Source organism: Arabidopsis lyrata (assembly GCF_000004255.2).
Source record: "Arabidopsis lyrata subsp. lyrata unplaced genomic scaffold ARALYscaffold_3, whole genome shotgun sequence".
Classification (NCBI taxonomy): domain Eukaryota; kingdom Viridiplantae; phylum Streptophyta; class Magnoliopsida; order Brassicales; family Brassicaceae; genus Arabidopsis; species Arabidopsis lyrata.
In genome coordinates this window covers 8921644-8948117 of record NW_003302553.1, presented here as the reverse complement: position 1 = coordinate 8948117, position 26474 = coordinate 8921644, and the positions used below count along the sequence as shown (strand labels likewise).

General features: G+C 32.8%; 3 protein-coding genes and 1 long non-coding RNA gene across 4 annotated transcripts; 2 read left to right on the top strand and 2 right to left on the bottom strand.

The window, feature by feature from the left end:
- The first annotated feature begins 7111 nt into the window (after window positions 1-7111).
- LOC110230489 lies at window positions 7112-9123 on the top strand. Its single transcript, XR_002333596.1, has 5 exons — window positions 7112-7349; window positions 7655-7727; window positions 7847-7901; window positions 8000-8083; window positions 8714-9123. It is a non-coding gene; the product is annotated as an uncharacterized LOC110230489 (long non-coding RNA).
- Window positions 9070-16789, bottom strand: LOC9321442 (DNA mismatch repair protein MSH5). The gene is made up of 34 exons (XM_021033680.1): window positions 16449-16789; window positions 16037-16068; window positions 15722-15816; window positions 15440-15520; window positions 15293-15365; window positions 15012-15075; window positions 14615-14769; window positions 14406-14507; window positions 14281-14308; window positions 14173-14204; window positions 14031-14088; window positions 13700-13786; window positions 13327-13383; window positions 13139-13240; window positions 13007-13051; window positions 12562-12639; window positions 12426-12476; window positions 12262-12343; window positions 11861-11934; window positions 11656-11755; window positions 11471-11567; window positions 11274-11363; window positions 11110-11174; window positions 10943-11001; window positions 10768-10844; window positions 10596-10682; window positions 10305-10366; window positions 10156-10217; window positions 10019-10072; window positions 9838-9923; window positions 9721-9752; window positions 9608-9631; window positions 9397-9512; window positions 9070-9300 (listed from the first exon to the last, which is right to left on the bottom strand). Exons 1-34 carry the CDS (start codon window positions 16482-16484, stop codon window positions 9220-9222), a joined length of 2424 nt encoding a protein of 807 aa, XP_020889339.1. The 5' UTR covers window positions 16485-16789; the 3' UTR covers window positions 9070-9219.
- A 1464-nt stretch (window positions 16790-18253) lies between these two features.
- LOC9319313 (glycine-rich protein 5) lies at window positions 18254-19230 on the top strand. Its single transcript, XM_021033863.1, has 2 exons — window positions 18254-19087; window positions 19149-19230. The coding sequence occupies exon 1, from the start codon at window positions 18457-18459 to the stop codon at window positions 19045-19047; it is 591 nt and encodes a 196-aa protein (XP_020889522.1). The 5' UTR covers window positions 18254-18456; the 3' UTR covers window positions 19048-19087; window positions 19149-19230.
- Window positions 19231-20153: 923 nt separating this feature from the next.
- LOC9321441 (putative sugar transporter ERD6-like 13) lies at window positions 20154-24527 on the bottom strand. Its single transcript, XM_021032697.1, has 17 exons — window positions 24248-24527; window positions 23852-23914; window positions 23327-23416; window positions 23133-23192; window positions 22794-22859; window positions 22618-22683; window positions 22455-22530; window positions 22256-22320; window positions 22022-22114; window positions 21852-21932; window positions 21693-21777; window positions 21502-21608; window positions 21319-21378; window positions 21115-21168; window positions 20944-21003; window positions 20468-20582; window positions 20154-20375 (listed from the first exon to the last, which is right to left on the bottom strand). The coding sequence occupies exons 1-17, from the start codon at window positions 24407-24409 to the stop codon at window positions 20260-20262; spliced, it is 1419 nt and encodes a 472-aa protein (XP_020888356.1). The 5' UTR covers window positions 24410-24527; the 3' UTR covers window positions 20154-20259.
- Between the last annotated feature and the right edge of the window lie 1947 nt (window positions 24528-26474).

Sequence of the window (26474 nt, the reverse complement as noted above, 5' to 3'; positions counted from 1 at the left end):
AACATTCAAAACAAAACAAGAAAAAAAAACACCAACTTTGAGAGGAGAGCAAGTCTTTAAAAATTTGGTTATCACACTCATTTTTTCTTAGAGATGTTTCTGATATGTTTCATAGACTGTAGAGATGTTTCTGATATGTTACCGGAAACAAGTTATATAGACTGAAGAGAAAGTATCATCTCACTTTTTTGTTTTACAAAATAAATGAAACAACTACTATTTACAAAAACAAACTAGTATTTAGCTTATTTATTAAGATGCCCCTCATTAAATTTTCTTTTATATGTAGTTACAAGTATCCAAGAGTGTTTTTTAACCCATAAAAATATATATATATATATATATATATATATATCTACTTAACATTTTTGAAGTACAAATTTGCTCAAAGCCAATCGGGTCGGGTTTTAAAGGATTTTGACCCGGAAATCTTTGATTCGGATCCTTCCTTATTTGCTATTTTGACCCGAATTTTTGTGAATCGGAACATTCCTTATTTGAAAATCCCTACATTTAATCCAAACGACATTTAATCATAGATTTATGAAATATATGAGATCAATCATATATATCGTGGTAACAAACCAAGATTTGATAATCTCATTGTTTCCTATTAAAATGGTAAAGATTTTGTTGCAAATCATTTTTATTTCCTAAATAAAATGGACAATATTATTTCTACATTAAATCCCACGAAATGAATTGGAAATGTGTGGTAACTAAAAGATTTTATTCTTATTTTCTGTAGTATCTATATAGCATATTCTATATATTTCCGATTCTAAAATTTGCAAAGATATACTATACTTACTCACCAAGATTTTATATGTTCTCTAACCTAAAACCCTAGCAACTTATCAAGACACTATAAATACACTCTCATTTCTAAGATCTAAACATACAAAACACGTCTTTGAGATTACATCTATGAGTGTAAGTTTTCTTTATATTTGTTAGTTGGCTGTCGTGTTGTACTTTTCAAAAATCACTTACTTGATTGTACTCTAAACTGGTTAAACTTTTCTTTGTAAGTAAGTCATTGTCTCTCCTATCTCCACTAACCTTTCTGAGAATATCTTATGTTTATAGATGACTCCTGCATGCTCAAGTCACTCGACTTTCATATTTGAAGATTGTGTAACCTATGAAACAAAAGATCTGTTAGTCACCTATATTACGAACATTATAATCAGATATGTTTGATAGATAATTGATATCCTATCTTTTTGTTTGTGTATATCACTTAGTCTTTATTACATTGCAAATCTACAACTCTTGATTTGTTAAACTTTTAATCCTTTCATCTTCTAGGGAGAATCGGCTTCCTTGCCCTATAATCTTTAATGTTTTTAAGAAATTGGAAATCAGAATTCGGGTACACATCATGACCAGAATAAAAAGAATCATATCATCAAAAAAATGATCAACACAATAATGTTCTACCAGTAATGGATCCACAAAAACATTGTAAAATGATTCACTAAGTACATAACATATAATCAACCAAAATCATGCATTCGAACCTGAAATTTTGGCAAATAGAGTCAGAATTATAAACAAGTCTTTTTAGGGTTCATAGAGAATTTTGATTCAAAATTAACAATGACAGACAATCAAATTTTGAATTTGATGTTCAAGAATCGATCAAAATTACATGATAAACAGAGATTTCTCTTACCTTCGGGTTTATCGTGATTGTAATCGATGTCTTCCCTTTTCTGTGTTCTGAGATTGAGATCCGTGTTATGAGATTGTAATCGATCTATCGTCGTATAATCGGAAAATTGAATAAGAATTGGACAAACACTTATAATATTCCAAACCAAACACAATCAATCATAAGTTTATAAACAAAAAATACTAAATCAAATATATACAACAAAATCATCGGTAAATAAAAAAAAAATTAAGAAAATTAGCGATCCCCGCGGTATTTAGATTCAATAAAAAGTTTATAATATTAATATTATTTGGACTTTATGAAAATTGAATTTATATATTATAGGAACCATTTGAAAGCAAACTTTTAAATTGATTCGAATTATCTTTTAAATTAAAGTACTATTAAATAGAAAAATAACAAAATAATATTTAATTTTATGGGACGGAGTTATATGGTAGGACGGGTTTGGGTCGATACTAATACGAGACGGTATACCACATGTGAAATCCTAAAATTAACAATCAAAATACAATTATACAATCTTAAACACGGGTCAAAACAAATAATATTACTTAAACAAATACAACTTAAAATTTAAAATATTTTGTTACAAAAAAATTAACCCGCGGTAATTGACTCGAATTATCTTTTAAATAAAAGTACTATTAAATAAGAAAAATAACAAAATAATATTTAATTTTACGGGACGGAGTTATATGGTAGGACGGGTTTGAGTCGATATTAATACGAGACGGTATACCACGGGTGAAATCCTAAAATTAACAATCAAAATATAATTATACAATCTTAAACACTAAACAAAACAAATAATATTACTAAAACAAATACAATTTAAGATTTAAAATATTTTGTTACAAAAAATTAACCTGCGGTGTACCGCGGGTCATATCCTAGTATACTAGTATAATTGCAGCACTTTTTGTGACGGGTGGGTAAAAAAGCTTTCGGGTATATCGGATATCCGACCCATTTTAAAAATTCCTTCACAAAAAATTTGTTGGGTCGGGTTATATTTAACCCAACTCATACACCGGATATTCCATATTTAATAATTTAGATTTTTAGAAGATTTGATTAAGATTTATAATTATGATTCTCCTATCATTTTTGTTTGATTTGTTTTTAACTGTTTTGAATCATCATATAATACATAAAGTAAAAAAAAAAAAAACAATTTTTTTTCTGCATATACTGTGATTCGAAATTTTAAAAACGGACATATATTATCCAATTGACGAAAATGTGTGTTCAACGTTCTACATCGATTAAAATATTTAGACAATGATTCAGAATCATATCATAAATAAGAACATTAATAAAATAAATGAGTTTTTTGGCGGGATGGGTTTGGCGGGACGGGTTTTTGAATCAACAATAATAAAAAGATTAAAATATCATTAATCCGCCGCTTCAATACGGATTTAATCCTTATTTTTTTTAATACAAATCACAGGACGGGTTAAGAAATTACGGAACGGGTTATATTTCGGAAATGATTTATATGGCGGACGAATTTGAATCAATATTTATATACCGCTTTAATACGGGTTAAATCCTTAGTTTATTAATAATTATCTCGTGGACTCGTGGTATACCGTTACTTAATAACAATTGTAAACTATAATATAAATAAATATGTTATAAGAAGATACAATTTACAAAATATTTTTATACTAACTTTAAAATTAAATCATCCCGCGGTGTACCGCGGGTTAAAATCTAGTATATATGTTGACACATGTGTTGGTGACTCCACTCTCGGTGGATTTATTATTTTGGTTTCTTAATTGGTTTGTGCACGCATGATTATAAGGTTTGGAGATATATGGTTAATAATGCATACATACATATATACATAAGAGAAAGTTAAATTCCTATGTGAGCATCTTGATATTTTTGTCTAAATTATTATGGTTTCCAATAAATTATTATCCGTATTCATAACTTTGAGTAATCGTGAATTTGTATGCGATTTGAATACATAAATTAGCAAAAATGATATTATTGAAAATTATACCCAAAAAATAGTAATCTTGTGATTTTGAATACCACGCCAACGTTTTTGGATCCGACATGGACACGAAGTCAAACCGGTGACCTGATTTGGGTCCACTGTTACATTATAAGTTAAATGTAAGAGTTTTATTCATTAGGCATATCATGTTATAATATCAAAGTCATAGACCTCTAAACCAATATATAAAAGAACAAATTTAACACCATATAACAATGAAGCTCGTGTTAGTAGGATATACATACAGGCTTCTAGAGATACTACTACATGTACCAATATTTCTCTGATTTACCAGACACACATGTCTGATATTAACAATGGATGAGGATTATGAAATTAATACTCATATATGTTTATATGGAATGCAGGAAACAATATATATATATATATATATATATGAAATTAAGTCTAGCTTGATGCTCAAAAAAGAAGAGGGTATAAAGGTAATTGATCAGGATAATGAAAGAAAAGAGTACCAAAGTCTCCGCCGTTCTTGTTGCATTGACAAGGGACTGAGATTTGTATATTTGTCATCTGACCACTTCCAAGTGTTTTTCCCATTTGGGAATGTTTTCTCGCGGAACCCTTCTGTCTTTTTTTATTTTTTAAAAAACAAATCTTTAAGCAACACAGCAAAATCAGCGTGGTCTCTTTATTTCAAAAGCATTAAATGTTCTGATAAAGCTACAGCGATAATAACAAGAGTCTGATTGGTAAGTGCTTTCGAGTCTTTACAAAGCAAAAAAATTTCTAAAGATTTGAAATACATCCAATCAAACTTTAGAAGTTTTGGCTTTCCTTTTTTTTTTTTCACAGCCAAAATATTTCCTTAATTCATTTTTTTGGCTGTATAAAGCCTTTTTTCCTAAATCACATAATTTTCAACTTTCCAAAATTTTAAATTCCACAGCCAAAATACTACAGCCACAACTAATAAACCTACAGTCATATTTCTACAGCAAAAAATGTAAAGCTACAGCTGTTACCAATCAGGTCCTACAAAAAAATGAGTAGAGTAACACACATAAAAAAAATGAACCGTTGATACATGATCATAATAAATATTGTTCTTACCTTAAAGACTAAGGAGTAATAATTTATTACTAGTTAATACATGTGTTTGTAATCCATCCTTATTTATTGCAATGATTGGAAATTTAATGTTTATTTGATGCAACTGTTATATAAATTTTGTAATTATTTTGATACTATATTAGTAAAGATTCAACCTCATATACTGGATATCATTTATTTTTATTTTAATGATTGTCCAAACTGGAGATTACATCACATAAAAAGATTTAATTCAATGTTTAATTAAAATCCTCAGTATATTAATGTTTTTATTGTATATGTATATATAAATATTGGATATGAAAAAGCTATATATATATTACTGCAGAACACAAGAGTTAGAGTTACTAAGCAAATTAAAGGCACACCACACATGGACTCACTGAATATTGCTAGTACTTTCAAACAATGGATAAAGCCAAAAACAGCTTTTAAAATTCTTCATATTCAACATTTCTTTTTTTACTTTTAGATGTGGATGTAAAGTTCATGATTTTTAATTTAAAAGAGAGGGAGAGAGAGAGAGAGAAAAGGAGATTTTTTTTTATGCGGATGTGATAACAAAAGGATTAAAATTACTTCTTCTTTTTTTTTTTCATCCGGATTAAAATTACCTTAATTTCGAGTATTGCTACATTTTGGTTTGTTTTATATTTGCTAACGACACTAAGACAGACCCAAATTCTAAAAATTCGAATTTGGACGTAAACCTCGCATGCATGGCGCATGTGTGGATATAGTTAATTTGTTCTTATTGTATAAAGAATGAAAAGTGACTTTGTGTGTTGCCCTTTACCGGAAAGACCAAGACGGTGTGCACAAGTGGCAAATCACCATTTGACATTATTATCTCCCATTTTCATACATGCAGCTGCTGTGTGTCGTTAATAATTGTTTAAATGTTACAAATAAAAATTTGTTTATGACTGATTTCCAAATAATTACAATGAAAAATATCTACTTAATTGGTTGTAGTTTGTAGTTTGTAAACAAGGTACTCCAATTAATAAATGTTATTAATTAAAAGAAAAGGAAGAAAATACTAATAATAAGACGCGAATAGGGAATCTCATCATTGCATTGGGATTGCATTTCTCACCATTTCTTACAGAGTAGACATAGGCACGTGACTCTGTTTCAACGTTACTTTATTTTTAATTGAAAACGTACAAGCTCGAGTCCCTAATTTCAAAAACAAACAATTAAGTCGTTAGGGACAAAAATATATTTACGTTAAAATCACCCGGAAAAAAAAAATCTTTAAATTAAGACAAAACATATCAGATCATACCCTCACATAAATCAGTTAAATGTAAGGATCATGCAAATACAATAATGGACGCATTAGTTGTTATGATAAAAAGCTACACCAATACAAGACTACAAAATGAGTATAGTATATAACCCAAAAAAATTGAATAACTAATGGAAGATGATAATAAATACTGTTCATAGCTTAAAGACTAACACATAAAAAGTAATAATTTAATTATACTATCTTAAACATTCATACATGATGTTTTCGTGTCAATCCATATATGGTTAAAAATTTGGTGTCTATTTCATACTGCTATAAGTAGTATAAATTATGTAATCAATCTATTAAAGATTCAACAACATAATATATATATTTTTTATTTTTAATTATGAATGTCCAATATGGAGATTACATTACATAGAGGAAATGTAATTTAGTGTTAAATTAAAATCTTTATATAAGTATATCAAAAAAGTAAGGGATATGATTTGTAATTGTGTCTGAACAAAGTAGTAGAGAGAGGAAATATATTAATTAGAATATTCAAGACCCTATTTTTTTGTGGTGTGGGGAAAGACTAATAGGTGTAGTAGACTAGTAGTGTTAAGAGTTAAAGAGAGAGAATAAGGGTAAAAAACAAAGGAAGGGAGAGTGTTGGGGTTGTTCTGAAAACAAGCCAAGATTTGTACTACTTGGCTTGATTTGGCACAACTTTTTAAAAGTAAAAGATAAAAACGACATATATGTATATCCTCCTACTTGTGATTTGCCTTTCTTTTTCAGAAACTTGTTGTGAATTTGTGATACTATAGTTTTGTGGGGTACAAAGTTGGGAGGAACAAGGAATATGAATATTGCTAAGAGGCTATAAATATCATATAGAAAACATTGGATTGATACCTCTAGGGATGTGACAATCATATGTATCATAGAAAAACACTTTATTTGTCTATAGTATTATTAGTAAGAAAAGAAAGAAAAAAACAATGAATGTGTTTTTGCTCTATGATGATTGGTGGAAACTATAGAATAAAATAGTAGAGTTAAGTAATAATATTACTGTAGTAAGAAGTAACAAATTAACAAGGCGCCAATTTCCGATGTTTCCCCAAATCCTAATCCCCTCTCTCCCCCCCAAATCCCTAAACGACCAATCATCCTCACAAGATTCTGCATCATCGGGATTCCGATCAGGAGCTTGAACGAGGAGTTTCGAGATCCCCTCTGTTCTCAATCGAGCAAGATTGATAGAGGCGTCGCCATTGATCGGGATGATGACATCGAAGAGTTCTCTGCTCCAGGAGATTTTTTCTCGGCGGGTAAATTACATTTTGAGCTTTGCTTACTGATGCTTACTTAGCTGCGGGAATTCAGGCACTGTTTATTGTTTTACCTCTGATGATTTGATTTTGTTTTGCCTTTTCCCTCTTTGGGTTTTTGTGTTCGAATTTCATTTGATTTGCTTTGGAAAAACTTGGGCTTCTTTGATTTGGAGATGAATAAACTAGAAACTGATGAATTTAAGGACCCAGATGACTAACACACATTCTGTGTTCTGAGAGCTACTCATTTGCAAACAATCAGGATCAGATACTGAGAACTTTCTTGCATTTTTTTACTCCAGGAATGCTTTTGTTGCCGCTGCATCAGCAACAAATTTAGCCATCCGAAGTGAGAGTTTACCACAACAGCACGCTGTGAGTTTTCTGCTATCCTTGGTATTAGTTCTTGGGTCACCAAGTGCAAATACAAAGTTTAATTTAGTTAGTTTAAACTTATAACCTAGTTTCCAATCTTCTCTTTCTCCATGGACCAGTTCTCAGCAAAGAGCCACACTTGACGCAGTGGCTTGTGAACAAGCATGGTGTAATGTATCAATTCTTTTCTAAATTTCTTCCTTTCATAGTTACTGGTGAATCGAGCATACTTGCAATCACCTTTCTTCTGACATTTTATCTATCCATTGTAGATTGAAGGCGACAACGGCGGCTTATGGTTCTGGGACTGAAAGAATGGTCATAATTTTAACAGGCAAAAACTATTGTACAGCCTGGTATGTCTTCATATTGTTTCTTGATCCTTTGCTCTTTTGTACCTTGAACGGTTAAGATATACTGCCTGGGTGATAGGATCTTGGTTATATATAAGTCATAGAGGTTTATGATTAGTTCTAACGAATCAAGGATTCTCTCTCTTGTTTCATGCTGTAAACAGAACTGTACTCTCTAGAATTGCAAGCAGTAACCTGGTAGTTTTGTCATCTACATGGTTAGGAACACCTTCCCTAGCTTCTTATAGATGAATGAACTAGAAACTGATGAATTTTAGGACTCAAACGCAGCTTCACATGATTAAGTCACATTCTGTTTTCTGAGAGCTACTCAGAATACATTGATATTGAAACACCTTCCTTAGCTTCTTACAGATGAATGAACTAGAAACTGATCCTGAATTTTAGGACTCGACGCAGCTTCAGATGGCTAAAACACATTCGATGGATTAAACTGATGAATTAAGTCACATTCTGTTTTATGAGAGCTACTCATTTGCAAATAATCAGGATCAGATACTGAAAACTTGCTTGCATTTGCCTACTATGCTAGTTGGATGTGTTTTAGAGCTATCAAGCTGATAATCTAGGGTTATACTGAGACATTGACATATCTTTCCAATGCCACTCTAGGAACAAATTTGGCAGTGGAGGGGGGGGATTCTAAAACTGAAGACTTTTAGCAGCAAAAGAGGGCAACCAAAATCAAAAGTTTCCAAAGAGCCTAGAGATCGCACACCCTTCCAAAGGCGGGTTAAATCTTCAAACGAGATCTGCAGCTCCAGACGATTCTGGCAAAAGGCATGTATCAGCAGCTGAAAGTGCTCTGCAGTTCATTGGTTCACATCTCCAAAAGTAACGAAGGTCTTGTTCCTGTTTCCACAATTGAAAATTATGTCTTACGAACCAGTGATTGATATTTTATCAAAAAGATTTACCTTGTGTTTGTAAGCATATCTTTCTTTTGATGTTTGACTTTGCTGAGTGTGTTTGTATGAAAATTTTAAGTCAAAGTAAATACCAACCAATACAATATTTGTATATACTTCTGTTTTAATACAAAACTGGTTTCCGTTTTAAAAAATCTACTGTTGTTGGTTACATTTTCTATTCGGTGATCTTGACTTTTAAGTAAGGGTTTAGGAAGTGAAGATATCTTGAAAGAAGCCACGGATGTCACCTTTACCGATGTCAAACTCCATAAACTTGTCAACAGCATCCTGTGAATTTCATTCGGTATCAGTAAAAGTTTGGTAAGGCCATGAGGACAGAAGATGAAGGGGTAAAAGTTAGTGTAAGTGAGAGAGCAGAGAGACCTTGAATGCTTGATCTTGAGACGATATTTTGTCAAGGCTTAGTTTATCGACGTTGTTGTTACTCTCAAAGGCGTCCAACACGATGGCTGCTCTCTTCACGACTTCCTCCGGGACACCTTGCATCAAGAATAGTGAGAATTCCTTTTGTTACTCTATAATCCGCAGTAGTAAATAGATTCATTAAAATTGTAATCAATTTTCCTAAATGTACCAGCGAGTAGTGCACAATGAAGACCTGCATTACATAGATAGGTTTGATGAAGTTCGGTGTATGTACAAGAAACTCATATAGACAATAATTAACGCAAACACAAAGATGCTCACCATAGCTCAGTAAAGTTTGTCCCGGAATTAACCTGCACACAAAACCATTGGTTAAAACATGGAAGTCTTAAGAATGTAGGCAGTTTCGGTAGAATGCTAGTCGCTGAGACTCCATACCGATAAAGAAAAACAATTTCTTCCATTTTTGCAGATTCTGTGTCTGGCCTAAGAACGCTCATTGTATAGAATTTAATCTTCTCAGACTGAAGTGAAAAGGAAAAAAGATAAGACTCTCGCTATGAAGCGAGGAACTACTTCAAATCTGCTGAGTTATCTGGGATTGGATGGGAGTACATACAACAGGCAAGCAGCTCTCGTTAAGTAGTTCAGTCAAGTGCGTACACACTAGAACCTGAAAGCATGCATCAATAGTCAATGCCTGTAAGGGTTCTAAAAGAACATACAAGTTTATAGCCAGAAAAGAGAATGCTATACCCTTGGTGGCTCAGTACATGTAACAAAGTGACTAATTGTCCCACCAAGCAAGCCAATACCATCTGTACTTTAAATAAGAGTGTGGTTAAGGCAGAAGTTTTTGCAAACACATGCCATTTATGCAATGCAGAGGGCGGAGATATCCGTACCTTCTGTAAGAGTGCCTTTACCAAACTCGTCTAAGAGACACAGAGATCTTGAAGTTGCCTGTCTGGAGAATTTAAATCAGTCACAATGATTAGGTACACGATCATAAGTCATGAACAATGCACAGTTGAATTTTGATTGATATCTTCATTCTTGGGTCACCATGAACTTAAATAATGGATCTCGTGAACTAGAAGTCACTAACTGACTGAAGCGATTGAGACTGGCTCACAAGGCCTATCAGTAGTGGACCTAATTGAAATCAAGTTAAAAATAGAAGCAGTTTGGAATACCTGAGCATCATTCCTACTTGATGCAGATCTATCATGAATGTAGATTGCTCCGCGGTCATGAACTTGCTTCCCATTGCACAAAAGATCCTGTTGTAGTACGACTAATCTTAGTAAAGAAAATATACACAAAAAGCGATTGTAAAAAGATCAAAAAGAATGCAAGACGTTAGACCTGTCAGTTAAACCAACAGTTGCTGCATCTGCTGGTACAAAGCTTCCAATATGGGATAGGAAAACAATTAAAGCCACCTACAAATAGCAAGTCAGAACTTGAGTTGTCAATTCCTGATGGTGAAGTACAATTTGGTTGGACGAAGAGAAATAAGACTTAGAATAGTAAAGCCGACCTGCTTTACATATATGCTCTTTCCTGAGTAATTAGGCCCGGTAATTATATGAATTCGGCCTGCGACAAACAAGCTTGCAATAAGGTGATGAACAAAGACTAGTTCACAAGTTTAAGTTGTAATGCACGCCTATATAGTCAAAACAATTTAATCAACAATCAGCTCACCATTATCATTGATTTCAGTGTCGTTTGGGATAAAAGTATCCACAGCCATTTCCTGCAAAACATGCCTGCCCACCAGTATTGATATTCAGATATAATTTTTCGTAAGGAGTTTATGTATAAATGCAATAACAAGACATAAGTGCAGCTGATAGAGTCAATTTCACCTTCCATTTCGAATATCAAGCAATGATTCTATTGTCAGGACAGGCCTTACGTAGTTGTTCTGATGGGCTACACAAGCCAACGATAAAATGCTAGAAAAGCCAAGAAGAACGAATAAGTCATTAGTCATTTCTCACAAGTAGTTATTAAGAACGTGAAAAAGTATTGCTTGGCTTCGTAGCATTTGAATATTGATTACCAATCAAGTTCTGCAACAAAGTTAACTGCCTTCAGCAGGTGAGCCGAGAACAAAAGCGTGTGTGATAGCAAGTCCCTAATAATTGCCCTTTCCATATCTGTCAGCAAAATTTTGTAAAACAAGAAACTACATCATTGTATTCAAGAAGAATACACCATGGAAAATATAAACCACCAAGAACATACCTAAAATTTTGTGATAGATATCTCCAAGAAGGTTGTCTAACTCTCGTGTCTTCGGCGTATGGTAAAAGAATCGCTGAGTCTCTCCATCCATATCGGAAAACTAATCACAAGAGAGATATGTAGATTAAAACTTCTGTTTCATAATGACATATATGAATAGTGCCCAAAGTATGTGGTTAAGATTTTTAACACAAACAAACTGTACCGCAAATTCAAATTCAGTAAGCCTATTAAGTGTAGTTTCATCAAGCTTTTCTCCAAAGATACACATGAGGTACCCTGCAGAACAGATAAACTATATGTTCATTTACAAAAACGAAATAACTGTTATCAAAGTGTGAAGAAATACACGTGGTCGTGATTTGTTAAAGACACATCATAAAGTGAAAGGCTATTGAGCAATCAAGAAGCATAGACACCATAGTTGAGCTGATAATTCCAGGACATGGTGGATCCAAAAAATGAGTTCGTGCAGCTAACCTTTCTTAGCGATGAGGTGAAATTCTAAGAGGTAATTATGTTAAAAATTCAGCCTAGCTAAACCTTTGAGTATATCACACTGTATAGAACTTATGTGAAAACTAAAACGTGAAAAATCAGACCCACCAATTTGTTGAATATAGACGATACAAGGAGGAAGCTTTTCCTTATGCAAATGAGGAAAGTGTTCTAACTCCATCGCTGAAACCTGTCAGTAATTAGAATCATTCAAGAGAGATGCCAGTTTACCCTCATTTATCAATTAAAGGAACTTATCACATAGAACAAACCTCCTGCAGAAACTCTGGCAACTCCTCGTATATTTGCCTCAGCTCATCCAACTGGTAAAATAAGAAATGAGTTACTTGCAAAAAAACAAAAGATTAGTGGTATGACAACCTGATCAAAATGAACTTCTAAGATAACCTCAGCACAGAATCCTTCTTTCACCAATGTTTGATATCCCCTCTCTTTGCTTCTAGTAACATCAATGACTCCAATGACCTGTGGAGTTAAAGTCTGTTGTTACTAACTGTAGTCATAATAATCTCTCACTAAGGCCTGCTGAATTTGTTTAACCCAGTTTCTCAAATGTTGGGGTATCCAACTTCTGAATAGCCTTAAAATTGTGACTTATTCAGAATAAATCTTAGCTGAGTTTCCTTTAGCCACTCAAAAAATGTTGCAATGGATGGCCTCATTCCCCGTTTTTAACAATATAATCACTCCATTAAGATTTTAAATTTCTAAGGAGGAAAAGGAATAGAGAGATGTTAAGACCTCAATTTTGAAAGCATCAAGATCTGTTCTTTTGTAGAGGAAAGTATGGATTATAACGGAATTGAAGAAACAGAATGTAAAATCAACTGACCAGTTCATAGACATAATCTAGCTCTGTGCTGATACATAAGCCGGCCTGCAACATGAAAAGAGAACTTAGCAACAACCACGAAAGTGGGTTGAAGAGTGGGAGAATAACAACAATTGATAAAACATTAGTAACCTTCTCAATAATGTCCAAGTTGAAGCGTCTCATATGTTCTCTGAGACTTTCTGAAACTCCAACTTCAAATATCTTATTCACGTGCAGGAGCGCACTTATACTCTAATGCACACAATAAGATAGCATTATATTGGGAGACTAGTTTTATAGACCAAATGAAAGATGATAGTCAATAAAATGGAATTTACCTTCAAAAAAGCTGTCCAGTCGTTACTGGTACAGAGGGACGTCGGAGAGTTGAATTTCTTGTTTTCACATAAGAATGCCATATCCAGAAAAGAAAACAAAAGTGTTATAAAAAAAAATATGGAATCTACAGAATTGGCATACAAGAAGATATTTGGCATGCAATATATCCACGCTCTCTGTCTGGGCAGGATATGCTCATATAACACTATTTCTACCAACAGATTAACAATTAACATATTCACCGCAAACTTTATGGAAATTTTTCTCTGTGCCATTAATTCATAATTCTAATTTTCCTCCACAGGCTCTTATGGCTAAAAGAGATAGGCATGCTAATACTATATTATATATAAAATAATGGTACCTACATACCTTGAGCAGATGCGAAATGTCCTTCACTGATTTCAGTGTCTCCCGCAATGATGCCATCAGCTCTACTGAAGAAATGAAAAAGGAAATCTAATACAGTCAAAAGAAACCTCTCAGAACATCAGTGAAAGGCACCCCTGTCAATTAATGGTCGCACTATTTTTTTTTCATTCAGAACAAATAAAGATCGGTTAAAATTATGCTGATAAGGCTACAGAAAGCAGACATAAAGTTTAATTTATTGGTTTCTCTTCTTTCATGTTGATTGTTAACTCCTATTCTGCTTGACATAAGGCAAACTCCTTCACAAGAGATCAGGAAAGAAATAGGATACAGCATTGAGACGGCGATCTAACACTTCAAGATCTAAAATTGGTCTCATAAACCAGCTTCTGAAATAGAGAGAAGGAAACCAATGTCGTAAGAATACATCAGCTTCAGAACAGTTTGTATACATTATTATTCACATTTATTACCTTAAAAGGCGTCTACCCATTGGTGTGGCACACTGAAATAGGCCAGGTAAGTTAAATCATCAATACAAGAAGGATCAACCAGAATGAACCAATGCAAGGAAAGCAAACCTTATTCATCATTCCAAACACCGAGAACCTTCATTTCAAATATTTAGTGAAGATTATCAACAAGTCAAAGCAGGAAAAATAGATATAAGATTCCACAGATGAACTTAAGGCATTTAGTCATTTACCCTTCTTTGGCCCGGCCAATGCCCATATGGCTTGGATGTTTATCTGTTTGAAATATCTGCAGAGCCTCGTGAGCAGCCGCATCAAGTTTAAGAAACTTGTTCCTGTTATAAATTTTGTTAAGGATTTGCAGGCAGCATTATCATCCCAAAAATTCAGGAAAGTATTATCATCAAGACATAAGAAACAGAACAGATAAAGTGGAGGATACAATGGTACTTCCATGACTGAATCAATTGCAATTGACGCACTCCCAGATTCGTTTTGTTCCAGGGTTTCTACAATTCGTTCACTTTCTAATATAGCAAGAAGGCCCCCACTGACACGAACTTGGACTTCACTGCCCACATCCATCATGGAACTCAGCTGAAATTTACAAGAAAAATGAAGAAACTTCATACAATTGTAGATTGATTATTTTACCAAATACTGAAAATGTGTTTAAGGACCACAAAATTAGTTAGCTACAATGTCAAATTATTTCATTGTGACATCGAAAATATCACTTAATTCTACATTATGATTGAGATTCCAACTGCAGAGTACAGTAACCAAATGATCAAAATCCTTAGTAAAAAGGGATTAACATTTCCTTCGCTGAAACTTACATAACAAATCCTTTCTTTGATGTTCAACCCATCATCCATTCCTGTTACTCGAAGATATACCAGTCTACACAATATTGAGATAACAATCAGTGTAAAACAACAGGTATAATAAAAATATCATAAGTCAAGTAAGCTATTACAATTGAGTCAAGAAACTGAAACTGAAACTGCAGGAACCAGTTTCCTACTAGACCAATTTTTCATGGGGAATTCATCATGTAATATGACTAACCAGAAACACACAAATAAGGTGAAAATGGAGCTGATTACACTATCTGTACCTGTGCCACGCTTGCTCGTAGCTGAATGTTGAGCTCTTGACCAGCTTCACCATGGTAGTCTCGTCAGTTCCGTCTGCAGAAACAATGAAATTATGCAAGACCATAAACTTAAGGGCTCATATTTCAACAAAATAGACAGCACCATACCATTTTGCTGCAGAGCAGCTACAAAGGATTCTTCACTTTTAGTGCTTGTGTAAATGATCGATGGCTTCGCTTGATATTTTACTGAAGATATGTAACCAAGACAAATGAAGCGATCAAAAAGTAGCATGGTAGAGACAGTGTAGCAAAACAAAAGTGCTACAAAGTAGTTGTAAATCAAGAACCCGCTTTACCAAACTTCATTAAAAGTGGGGTACAGAAACTAAGGTATGGCAGGACTCTACATGCAAAGATTCCATTCTGTTTCAATTTGAAAAGTTATACCCATATTAATCAAGGTAAAATCTGAGCAATCTTCCTCCCAAACTTCTAGCACATGAAGCTGGCGTACACTACAGTCGTAGTAAGAAACTCCAACTCTGGGAAAAGAATGTTAAAGTTAGATACTCATCCTTTCTAAAAATACATAAAGAGAAGGATATTAGCTTGTCCGTGTGATAAAACCACCAGCAAACAGGAAAATCCATTGAAATACATAAGCATTCACTCATATGCTCTTGTAATTGAGAAATTGTTTAAGTCTCTTAAAAAAATTTGCACAGATGCAATCAAAACAAGAAGTTGAAGTCGATTACTAACCTCCGACCATGCTGAATACAAGCCATATAAACCTGCATTGCATTGAAAACAAATTGGTACATTCACAATATCACATACGCAGCAAAAGAGTAAAAGTAGGATTGGTTCTTAGGGCCTCAGAAATTAGTGGTTCTGCTATCAAATCGGCGCAACAACTACTTCCGATTAATCTAATTTGAGGTTGAAAAGGGAAAAAGCTAGGGTTTATCAATGTCTGTACTATTGAGATCGATACACATCGATTCAAAAATAGATCCGAGGTTTTGATTGGAGAATCCCTAAATTACCGAAGCTAGATATCAAAATTTCACACATCGATCACAATCGGCATAACATCCGCTCTCTCAGGTGACGACGAACGGAAAAATCAGAAGGGAACGCGAATTTTGAGAGAATATGTAATCGAAGATACCTGTGGTTCGGTTTCTGCGTCTTCCATTTCCTCCATTGCCGCAGATTAGAACGAGAGAGAGATAGAGAGAAGGGAAAGAGCAGAGACGTTGGGGAAGATGAAAGTGAGAAGGGCGCGAAAGAGAGAATCCAAAGTCTCGAATTAATTCGATGGGATTTTTTTTTTTGACATCAATTACATATCCGCGTTTAAGAGAAAAAAAAAAAAAACTAATTATCGAACAAACGTTTCTTACCGTCGAATTAAATTTCCGTGTTTTCTCACCGTCCGATTGCAGAAATCGGAATTTCTATTATTTATTTTGTTTTTGTTTGACATTAATTGGAACTTCTAATAATTTATTTATTTTCTTTTCGTCGAATATACTTCGGATCTCAAACACTATATCATGAAAACTAATAATTTGATATTGTACAATCATTTGTAACCAATATGGAACATCTCGTTAACACTTGCAATCATTTTCACGCCCTTGTTTTCTTTGTAATTCCATCAGCAACAATTTTCACAGAGCGTATTCTTTGTATTATGTTTCACAGAACGTATTAAAGAATTGTGAAACATAATACTTGTAGAATGAAATAAATCTGTCATAGAAAATAATAATAATGCATAAATATATATAAAATGAAAATTTTAATTAAAATTATGTGATTGATATAAATTTTGAAGAATGGAAAAAAAATAAATATCATACATTACCAATATTGATATATGTTTCGAAAATCAATCATTTTTAAATGATTTATTTTTCATTCAATAATTTAAAACAACCATTTGATAATATATATATCACACCTAAAACTTATTTGAAATTGTGACATTTTTTTTGTACCAAGTAATTCTTTGTACTAAAATAAATTATAAAGTTGAAGAATGTTGAATTCAATTTTAATGATGTTTTTAGTTCTATAGAAAGTACAAACTCAATATATTTCTAGATATCTGGTTAATTGGTTTGCGTCAAAAAACATGATTATTAGTGAAACACATGAGATTACCAATAAAAATCTCCATTATTTTTCTTTCTAAAGAGAAACTATGGTATACAGATCCAAGGACCCAAGGTCGTTGTAATTGTAACGTCTTCATGTATAACCACATTTAAACGATAACTTTTCAGACTTTTCTTTGTTTTTGATATCATTAAACTTTTTCAGACCTATCTAATTAAATCGTATTGAGATCAAATTTTGACTTAAAGTTGGTTTTAAGTTATTTTCATATATTAACTATTGGGTCCACGGAACTTTGACATTATTATTAATTAGATGTTCAAATTATGGATGAGAACGTAATTAAGATGAAAGCATTCAAAACAAGAAGAGAACCAAGTTTTGAAAACATATCGGCTTGTTGCATAGTATTATGTATTCTCTTTCATATAAAAATCACAAATAGTCACCATGATGAATATTTTACTCGCGTAAACATTAAACAACGAGATTGGTTTAGACTTTATACAATGTGCCAGTGCAGGCAGATGCCGAATCTAAACCTCGTGTCCTCTATCCAAGTCAAGAAATTGAAAGAAAAAATGTAGTGAAACATATTTATTTCATATTTTACGAAAACATGATTTTTTGTAGTGTCGACCATTATAAAAATGTAATAAACATAATAACAAAAACATTAAATAACTCGATCCGGACATAAGAATAATCTATAAAACTCAGATGCATCAAAACCTAGAGCAAATTTAAATGTGAAAGGCAAGAAAATGAGTACTATGAAGTAGTACTATCACAAAGAATAAAGAAGGGGTCTACTACATGTGGATGAGTAACATGTTTGTCAACACTGGTAGTTAGGGATTGCATTAAATTTGCCAACATGAATTAGATGGGCAGATGACTTAATGATAATTACTCACTCTAAAACTTTACTCTCTCTTTGAATTCAATTGTTTGATTCTTCAGCTCATGCTACATGGTCTACTATATAAACACCTTATTGGCTGATAGAGTTTCCTCATCATCACATACACAAAACACAAAGATCGATCGACATGGCTTCCAAGTCACTCTTTCTTGTTGCCTTACTTGTCGGCTCTTTTGCTTTCACTTCATTTGCCAGTGTCGCTAACAGGAAGCTAAAGAGTGGTCTCGAGGACCAAAAGACGTTCTTCCACCATCCAGGCGGTGGTCTTGGTGGAGGCGGTGGTCTTGGTGGAGGAGGCGGTCTTGGTGGAGGTGGTGGCCTTGGTGGAGGAGGCGGTCTTGGTGGGGGAGGCGGTCTTGGTGGAGGTGGCGGCCTTGGTGGAGGAGGCGGTCTTGGCGGAGGAGCTGGAGGCGGTGGCGGTTTAGGAGGAGGAGCTGGTGGTGGAGCTGGAGGAGGATTTGGTGGAGGAGCTGGAGGAGGTGGTGGTCTTGGTGGGGGTGGTGGTGCCGGTGGAGGATTTGGCGGTGGTGCTGGTGGTGGTTCAGGCGGTGGTGTAGGTGGAGGGTTTGGAGGAGGAGCTGGTGCTGGGGGTGGACTCGGAGGAGGAGGTGGAGCTGGTGGTGGTGGTGGGTTTGGAGGAGGAGGAGGAAGTGGTATCGGTGGTGGATTCGGTGGTGGAGCCGGTGCTGGAGATGGTTTCGGTGGTGGACATCATTGATGAGAGCTATAAGAACTTGACGTTAAGGCATGGAATGCAATGCATGGCAATGGTTTTTAACTTACCAAAGTCTTATGAAAAATATTAATATATTATTCATCTAAAGTGATTCGGTCCATGATTTTGTGTCATTATCGGGTTTTGAAGAAATAAATGAATGAATTAAAAAATAATCGAGCTATACTTAGTGACTAGCTAGGTCTATACCTTCTTCAATGTTTCTTTGAAATTTTAATTCGATTTGACTATTAGTCAACGTAAACGCGAAGAGAACAATTGACGATGATCATTTATAACCCTAAATAAAAAGATTCGATGTAAAGTGTACACATTAACGACGACGTTAGGACGATGCAAGACAAGACGTAATTAAAGCTCTTTTTCCAAAAGCATGCCGATTGCCGAAATAAGAAGATGGTAAGCATCCTACATGCTCCTAGTAATACTTGATATAAATTTTATGTGGATTCATAGATGAATTTGAAACGTACCGTCTACATTGGACTCTAAATGCAACTTACTTAATGAGATACTAATATCGTACAACCCAAATATAAATAAAATTAAAAAAAAAAACAAAACAAGAAAAGAATACCTCTAAATATGAGAGAATGAAAAAACATTGAACACGAATACTATTTCACTGACGTAAACGATTTTCTTAGGATTTTATATCTGTTTAAATAATTTTCTCGGACCGTAACCAAAACGAATAACATTATTAGACTGCGGTAAAAGATATTTTGAGGACATAGAATACCAAATATTAATTCGACTAGCTATATCTTTAAGACTTTAACTAGTTAACTAACCATGGTTGGATATATATAGCAATAACTCCTAGGGTCCATTAATGTTCGTACTCTTAATTGTTTATACTTGGTAAACTTTTGTTTCATTCAAATTATTACTCATGGTAGAAGCAGTAATTATTTGTGTTAGTGATGTTGATATGTTACCATCCAAATTTAAACTCAAATAATACATATTTCTTCAAACTTTTAATTTATCTTGTACATGTATCTCAAAACAAGAACCAACCAAGCTTCAAAAAAAGAACCAATCGTTAATTTGGTGATTGATGTGAAAATTATGCATATTTAAACTGGGACAAACAATTCTGAATTAATTGATAAGTGAGGGAGGCCATGTATACAATTATATGAATTTGACACCAAGTAAAAATAAAAGAAATATTGATATTTTACAAAGTTATCGAGTAATGGCAGCTTGAATCTCTTCGAGCGAACGACCTCGAGTCTCTGGTACCATCTTTATCACAAATAGGATGCCCACACCCGATATAATTGTATATATGAAAAACACACCTATAATTTAAATATCAACAAATGATTAAAATTTGATCAAAATAATCTAGTAAATGTATTTACTTTGAGACTTGTAAAATGAAATGAATTACCAGAAGAGCTCCACTGGAAGAGGAAGTTGAATGTGTAAGAGACGAACCAATTGCTGGACCAGCTAGTTAGATTGCATAGCGTCCCTGCTGATCCTTTTATATTGATCGGTGTCATCTAATTATCCCACAAAATAAAATAATTAGAAACGACTAATTAGTTTTTATCTAGATTATATCTTAAATTAAATGAAATGTTAGCTAGCACCCAACTAATATTCTCAGATTTAATTACTATACTATGTGCATACTGCATACAGAACACTTAATTATTTTTTGTTTTTTGTTTTCGTATATTACATTGTTTCATTATTCATCTAATTACGTAGTCATATTCATAAATCTAGGTTTTTATGCTTTTGAATTTTGCTATATACAATATATTTTTGTCAAAACATACATTTCTTTTTTTATACATCCGTCATATATATTGTTGAACTATTCATCTGGTTACGAATATATCGAAGACAAATGATTACCTCGGATATCATGACCCATGGAATGCCTCCTATTCCGATTGTAATCGAAGTTAGAAAAATCTGCAACAAGAGTCAGGTAAAATTTATCTTAAGTTAAATTAGTTAGATATATGATTATGTTTATGTAAGGAGAGGACAGAGTGAAATCATTATGTAGTACATAGTACGTACCAACACTCCCATGAATGTTGAAATTGGTGTGTAATGTTCAAGTAAACCATAGCTCTGCATATTAGTTTTGATTGCTTCAGTTATATTGAAAAAATAAAAAGTAATAAAAACCATTTCAAGAAAAACAAAACTAAAAGAAAAAAAAAACAGAATCATACTTTTTATTTAACTAAAATATACTTATTTTATTGCAGGAAAAAATACCTGAAACAAAAACGAGAGTCCTGTAATTAATGACCCCAAACACATCATGACCGTCGCAACCTGCAATTAATAAGTAATTCACAGAAAGAAAGAAAAACGACGTTAACTTCTGATTATCCACTATATACTAGTATAGATTATACAGTTTCACTAATTAAAAAGATTTGAAACAAGTTATATAACCGTTAAAAGGGATCGTCTTCCATATTTATCAATGATTACTATTCCTAAAACGCTTGTCACGGACTGCACCACGCTCGAAATCATTACTCCTACGTTGTTAGGAAACCCTACGAAACAATTAATTGTATATTAATATCGTTTTTGATCATTATATTAGTTTATTTAGAAAATAGTTTAAATTTTAAGTATACCCGATTTTTTGAAAATGGAGCTCAAGTAAAATGTATAGCCACTGAGACCTCCGAGTTGCTGTAGTACTAGCAATCCAATTCCCACCTACACAATTTACAGAGTATTCAGTAACGCGTTTTTATAAAAACACATTAAAATTTCAATTAAAATTTTATTACAGTAATGACACGAGAGTATCGTGGGTTGAAGAGATCCAAAAAACCATCTTCTTTGAATTCTTGAAGATATTCCATATATTTCTGAAAAAAGAACAATCAAAATATCCTTCAAAGTTTTGTCAAATTTACATGTGTCACTTTCTTGAATGTTTTTTTTGTTTTGTTTTTACTTTGATTTCTGCGGCCTCTTTAGTGATATCAGTGTTGTTTCCTCGTAGGCGTTGGAGTGCAACTTCCGATTCTTTCACCCGACCGTTTCTAGACTATAAAAAGATTATACCAGTTAAAAATGGTTTAATTAATATACTTGTAATAACTGTTTTTAATATGTTTTATGTGTATATGTTAATTAATCTAACAAGACTAATGTGTCTACAACTAACAAGACTAATAATTAATATTACCAGCCACCGAGGAGACTCCGGTATGAAGAATAAACCGACGAATTCAAAAACACAAGGAACCGTACCTGCAAAACTCCAAACGACACAGAGTAATTATTTTTTCATTAACCTGATTTAAATTATAGCTAAAAATTACTTACGGTGTTAAAAATTTATTTATATATTATATATTAGTTCATAGACAGAGTCCAAGATTTACTTATGAGAGCTAATTTTTGCCATGAAATGATTGATCCAAGGAGGTATGTGACGGCGACGCTACCACACATCACGAGCTATCAACCCAAAAAAAAAAAAAATTAGTATATGATTTCTAGCTAAGAAAATTAAATCTGTTTGAATTTTTTTTGGCGGTTTATTACCGAGTTAATCGCAGAGAACGTGCCTCGGACCTTTTTGGGCGCGATTTCAACAATGTAGACTGGTACCTGAGATTAGATTTGGAGTCAATAATTAACCAAAAAAAAAAACTTAAATTGGTTGCTTGGAGTAAAAGTCAATAAACCATAATTACCAAGCGACCTATAAAATTACGTACCACATAAGAGACTACGCCAGCTGCGACCCCGAGAAAAAGTCTTCCAATATCAAGGGACCAAGTCGCCTTTTATATAATAAACCAAACTTTAGAAACAGCAAACACTTAATTAACTTTTTTTTTTGTGCAACCCACTTAATTAACTATTCGTCTAAACTTTTGATTTTGAAAGATCTTTTTTTTTTTGTCTACAATAGTAGTCGTGGAATATATAATTAAACCAGAATTTTTTATATGGTAAAGCTTGAAAACATTCAAACGATTAAGCTTATGTCATACGTGACAAACAAACACTATTTTTATAAATAATAAAATGATTGTTAGAACTTAATTAGAAACCTGAGAGAATGCGATCATAAGCCAGCCGGCCATGCAAAACGAGTTTGAAACCCCCAAAGCCTGCGTATAGTCATTCATCAAAACGCTATCTTTCTTGGAATATATATGTACAGAAACTACGTAATGAATTGTAATTTTTTAGTCATGATGATGATAAATTAGTTTTAAAAATTGTTAAAAGTAAAAGAGCTTACGCCTCTTCGACCAAAGATATCAGCAAGTTTTCCCGACATCGCGGCTCCCAAAAGTCCACCAATTGTTAAGACAGCTCCAAAGAATGAGAACTACATCCATGTACGAACAATAACTTCAGTACTTTTTCTTCTAATACAAATTAAAGTGGTTATACTACTAATATTTAAATAAGAAAATTACCAAAATCTGCAAAAGTGTATTACAATGACACTAGCGTACACTCTTACGCCCTTACCAAAAAAATCATATACTTTTGAGTAGAAAATCTAAACACTAACTAATAGACAATTTATATTTGGGTTTTACTCCTTCACTCGGCAATAAACATTTATATATAAAGTAAATTAGCCTTCAAAATCCAATATTTGCATATATTTTTTTATAACACAACACTAATTAAGTCACTAATACATATCTAACACCGTAACCCCCTATCTCATACTTTTTTGTGACAATCCATCTAAATATTGCTAAGAGGACGATTAGCAAATTAATAAAATTATATCAGCAAACTCAGCACTGACCTCAGCCAAAGAGAGGTTAAGTCCTGCCATAATCCCCGTTTGAGCTGGTGATGTAAAGCCGGCCTGCAGAAATATAGTTATTAAAATTATTAATCATTAAAAAAATGTTGCTTTTTTCGCGACGGCAAAATACTTATTTTTATTGGTTCATCATTCTCTTTGATTTGGACCCTTTTTTCCAACTACATAACGATTTGAACCTTGCAACAAAAACGTTACTGCATGTTTCAAACATTTGTATATCTTCTGTTCACAAGACAAAACAACGAATTAGTTCTAAGTTCTAACTTGCAATTTCGTTTAAAACTTAAGGTAACTAATTATGGGCTTTTAGATTATGTGTTTAGCCTAGAAAAAGCATAAAGAAAAAAAGAAAGATAAGATGAAGAAAATTACGGCAGTGCCATAGGAGAAGGTACCGCAGAGAGTAGTGAAGGTTGTGAAGAGTAGAATTAAAGTAACGGGACCGTCACCGTCGCTGTCATTTACACCAATGCCTTTATCTGATTCAATGTCTTCTTGAATCCTGGCTTTCTGAAGAAGTGGTTCGTCTCCCATGGCTGATCAGTGTGAGAGAGACAGAGAGCAACAGAGAGATTGGAGGAAACAAAGATTAATGAGAGAGACTAATTAAGTTTCGTGGGGCTAATTCCATTTTATGTGGGATAAAGATTAAGAAACGACAGAGATGACGTGCAAGTCTCAACAAAAAGATTTTTTTAAAAAATGGAACATTTTAATACTTTTTCATTTGAACCATTCTTATTTTTGGTATTTTCTACAGCCAATTTGTCAGGTTTTAGATACTAGGCAAATATTTAAATTTATGTTACAATTTGTAATAAATTATTTTAGATAGAAGTCTTACTGTGTGTAATTAATTTCAAATAGTTGGACTGTTGAGCAAACAATTTGGAATTACTTTAGGTTATTAGTTTTTTTTTTTTTTCAAACAGTTCATGATATTTTTTTCAAACAGTTTATTTTTATGTTTATATGCTATTAGTATTATTTATTTGCTTAAATCTTATATTTATCATTTGAATCACTATAATTGAGATCACATTTACCACTTCTAAGTTCTAATCGCTTAGTCAAACTTGATTATCATTAAACTATTTTTCCAAAGCCTTATATTATGTTTATGGTGGTTATATATAATGTCTTCCTCCGCCTCTTAGATCATCTATGGACTAGGTAAATATATAGCCTCGTATATGCCTTTTCGTTCACACGATATTGTTTTGTAGAAATAATGAATTGGTTAAATTTGCTAGTGATTAATTTTCAAGCTGTCAACATCTAATTGTTATTTTTATGTTTGAGTACCAATGATCGACTTTTGCTGAACGCAATTTCATTTTTTGCCATTGCAAAATTTCTATAGCTGTTGAAAACTTACAAAAAATGACAGTAAATTATATTTTAGTCTGGGATATCCTACTGAAAAATTATAAAATAAAAAAAAATGACCCCAAGTTGACCAAACTAAAAAAAAAGACCACATGAATAACGTGTTTTTATAATTTACTGTTTATTTCATTTATTAGTAACAAAATACTGAATTGGTTAAATTTGCATTCAAACGTTTGCGTAGGATTTGTGGAAAAGCGATGCATAAAAAAAAGAAAGACAATTTGGGAGACACGACTAAAAATGGCATAAGTTCATTTCATTTGGAAATAATGTTAGACATGGAGTCCATATAGACACATTACGTTTCCACATAATACGAATGGAATCTTAAAAGAAATTAATTATTTTTAGCTAAAATTTGCAATTTGATATGTAATTGATAAAGATGGTACACGTTCCTTTTTCATAATATATTGTTCTTCTAACAAAGTTTTAGAGATCATAATTTGGATTGATAAATCCTCAGTAGATTCATAGATAGTGTCTGGTTTATCATAACTATTTTTTTTTTCTGCTTATAGATATCATATATCTTTTTCTAAGCATAATTAAAAGAAAGTTATAATCACAACCAATTGATTATTTTTCTTAAAAGATGTTTTTTGTTAATAGAGTATATGATGGATGGGCTCATCATTTTATTATTTGTAATTATGTATAATATGACTGGTAAATCATATGTTCATGCACATACATATATCATAAGATCCCTGAACAGCATGAAGATGACCGGATCAACATCATAGACAGATAAACTGTCAATATCATATACGTATGTATCTTATCAATGGAATCTATATACAGCGATTGTTTGAATGTTCAAATAAAATTTAATATATAGATTACGCAAATCATTGGCATTAATATAAATTTTGTATTTTTTGATCAAGTCACTCCCGATGTGATCGTTGAATGAGAGACTCATGAGATGCCAGAAACATTCAACACAGTTAGTTTAATTATTCACTAAACAAATTGTTTTATGCTACAAACGCCAAGTAAACACACATAAAAGCAAGAGTTTCACATATACAAAATTCAAGAAATGTAGAGAGTTTTACATATTTTGTTCCGGTTGTTATTCCCTTGTTATAAATTTTTCACAAAATTAATATTTCTTTTAATAAAACAAACTAAATCTCGTAATAATAAAACTATAAAGAATAAAAAGAGAAGGTAAATCATCCGTTCCTTGAATCATGAGAGC

Bases quoted from the DNA above. Each gene is read 5' to 3' on its own strand.
- LOC9321442 (XM_021033680.1), bottom strand. From the start codon at position 16,484: ATGGAGGAAATGGAAGACGCAGAAACCGAACCACAG. The intron at 10,845-10,942 runs GTCGGCTTTACT...TGCTATTTGTAG, and splicing joins AGAGCATATATGTAAAGCAG to GTGGCTTTAATTGTTTTCCT. The intron at 9,924-10,018 runs GTATGTACTCCC...TTTTCACTTCAG, and splicing joins ACGAGAGCTGCTTGCCTGTT to TCTGAGAAGATTAAATTCTA.
- LOC9319313 (XM_021033863.1), top strand. From the start codon at position 18,457: ATGGCTTCCAAGTCACTCTTTCTTGTTGCCTTACTTGTCGGCTCTTTT.
- LOC9321441 (XM_021032697.1), bottom strand. From the start codon at position 24,409: ATGGGAGACGAACCACTTCTTCAGAAAGCCAGGATTCAAGAAGACATT. The intron at 22,321-22,454 runs GTAAATCTTGGA...GGAGTTTTGCAG, and splicing joins GCAAAAATTAGCTCTCATAA to GTACGGTTCCTTGTGTTTTT. The intron at 21,609-21,692 runs GTATACTTAAAA...ATTGTTTCGTAG, and splicing joins CTCCATTTTCAAAAAATCGG to GGTTTCCTAACAACGTAGGA.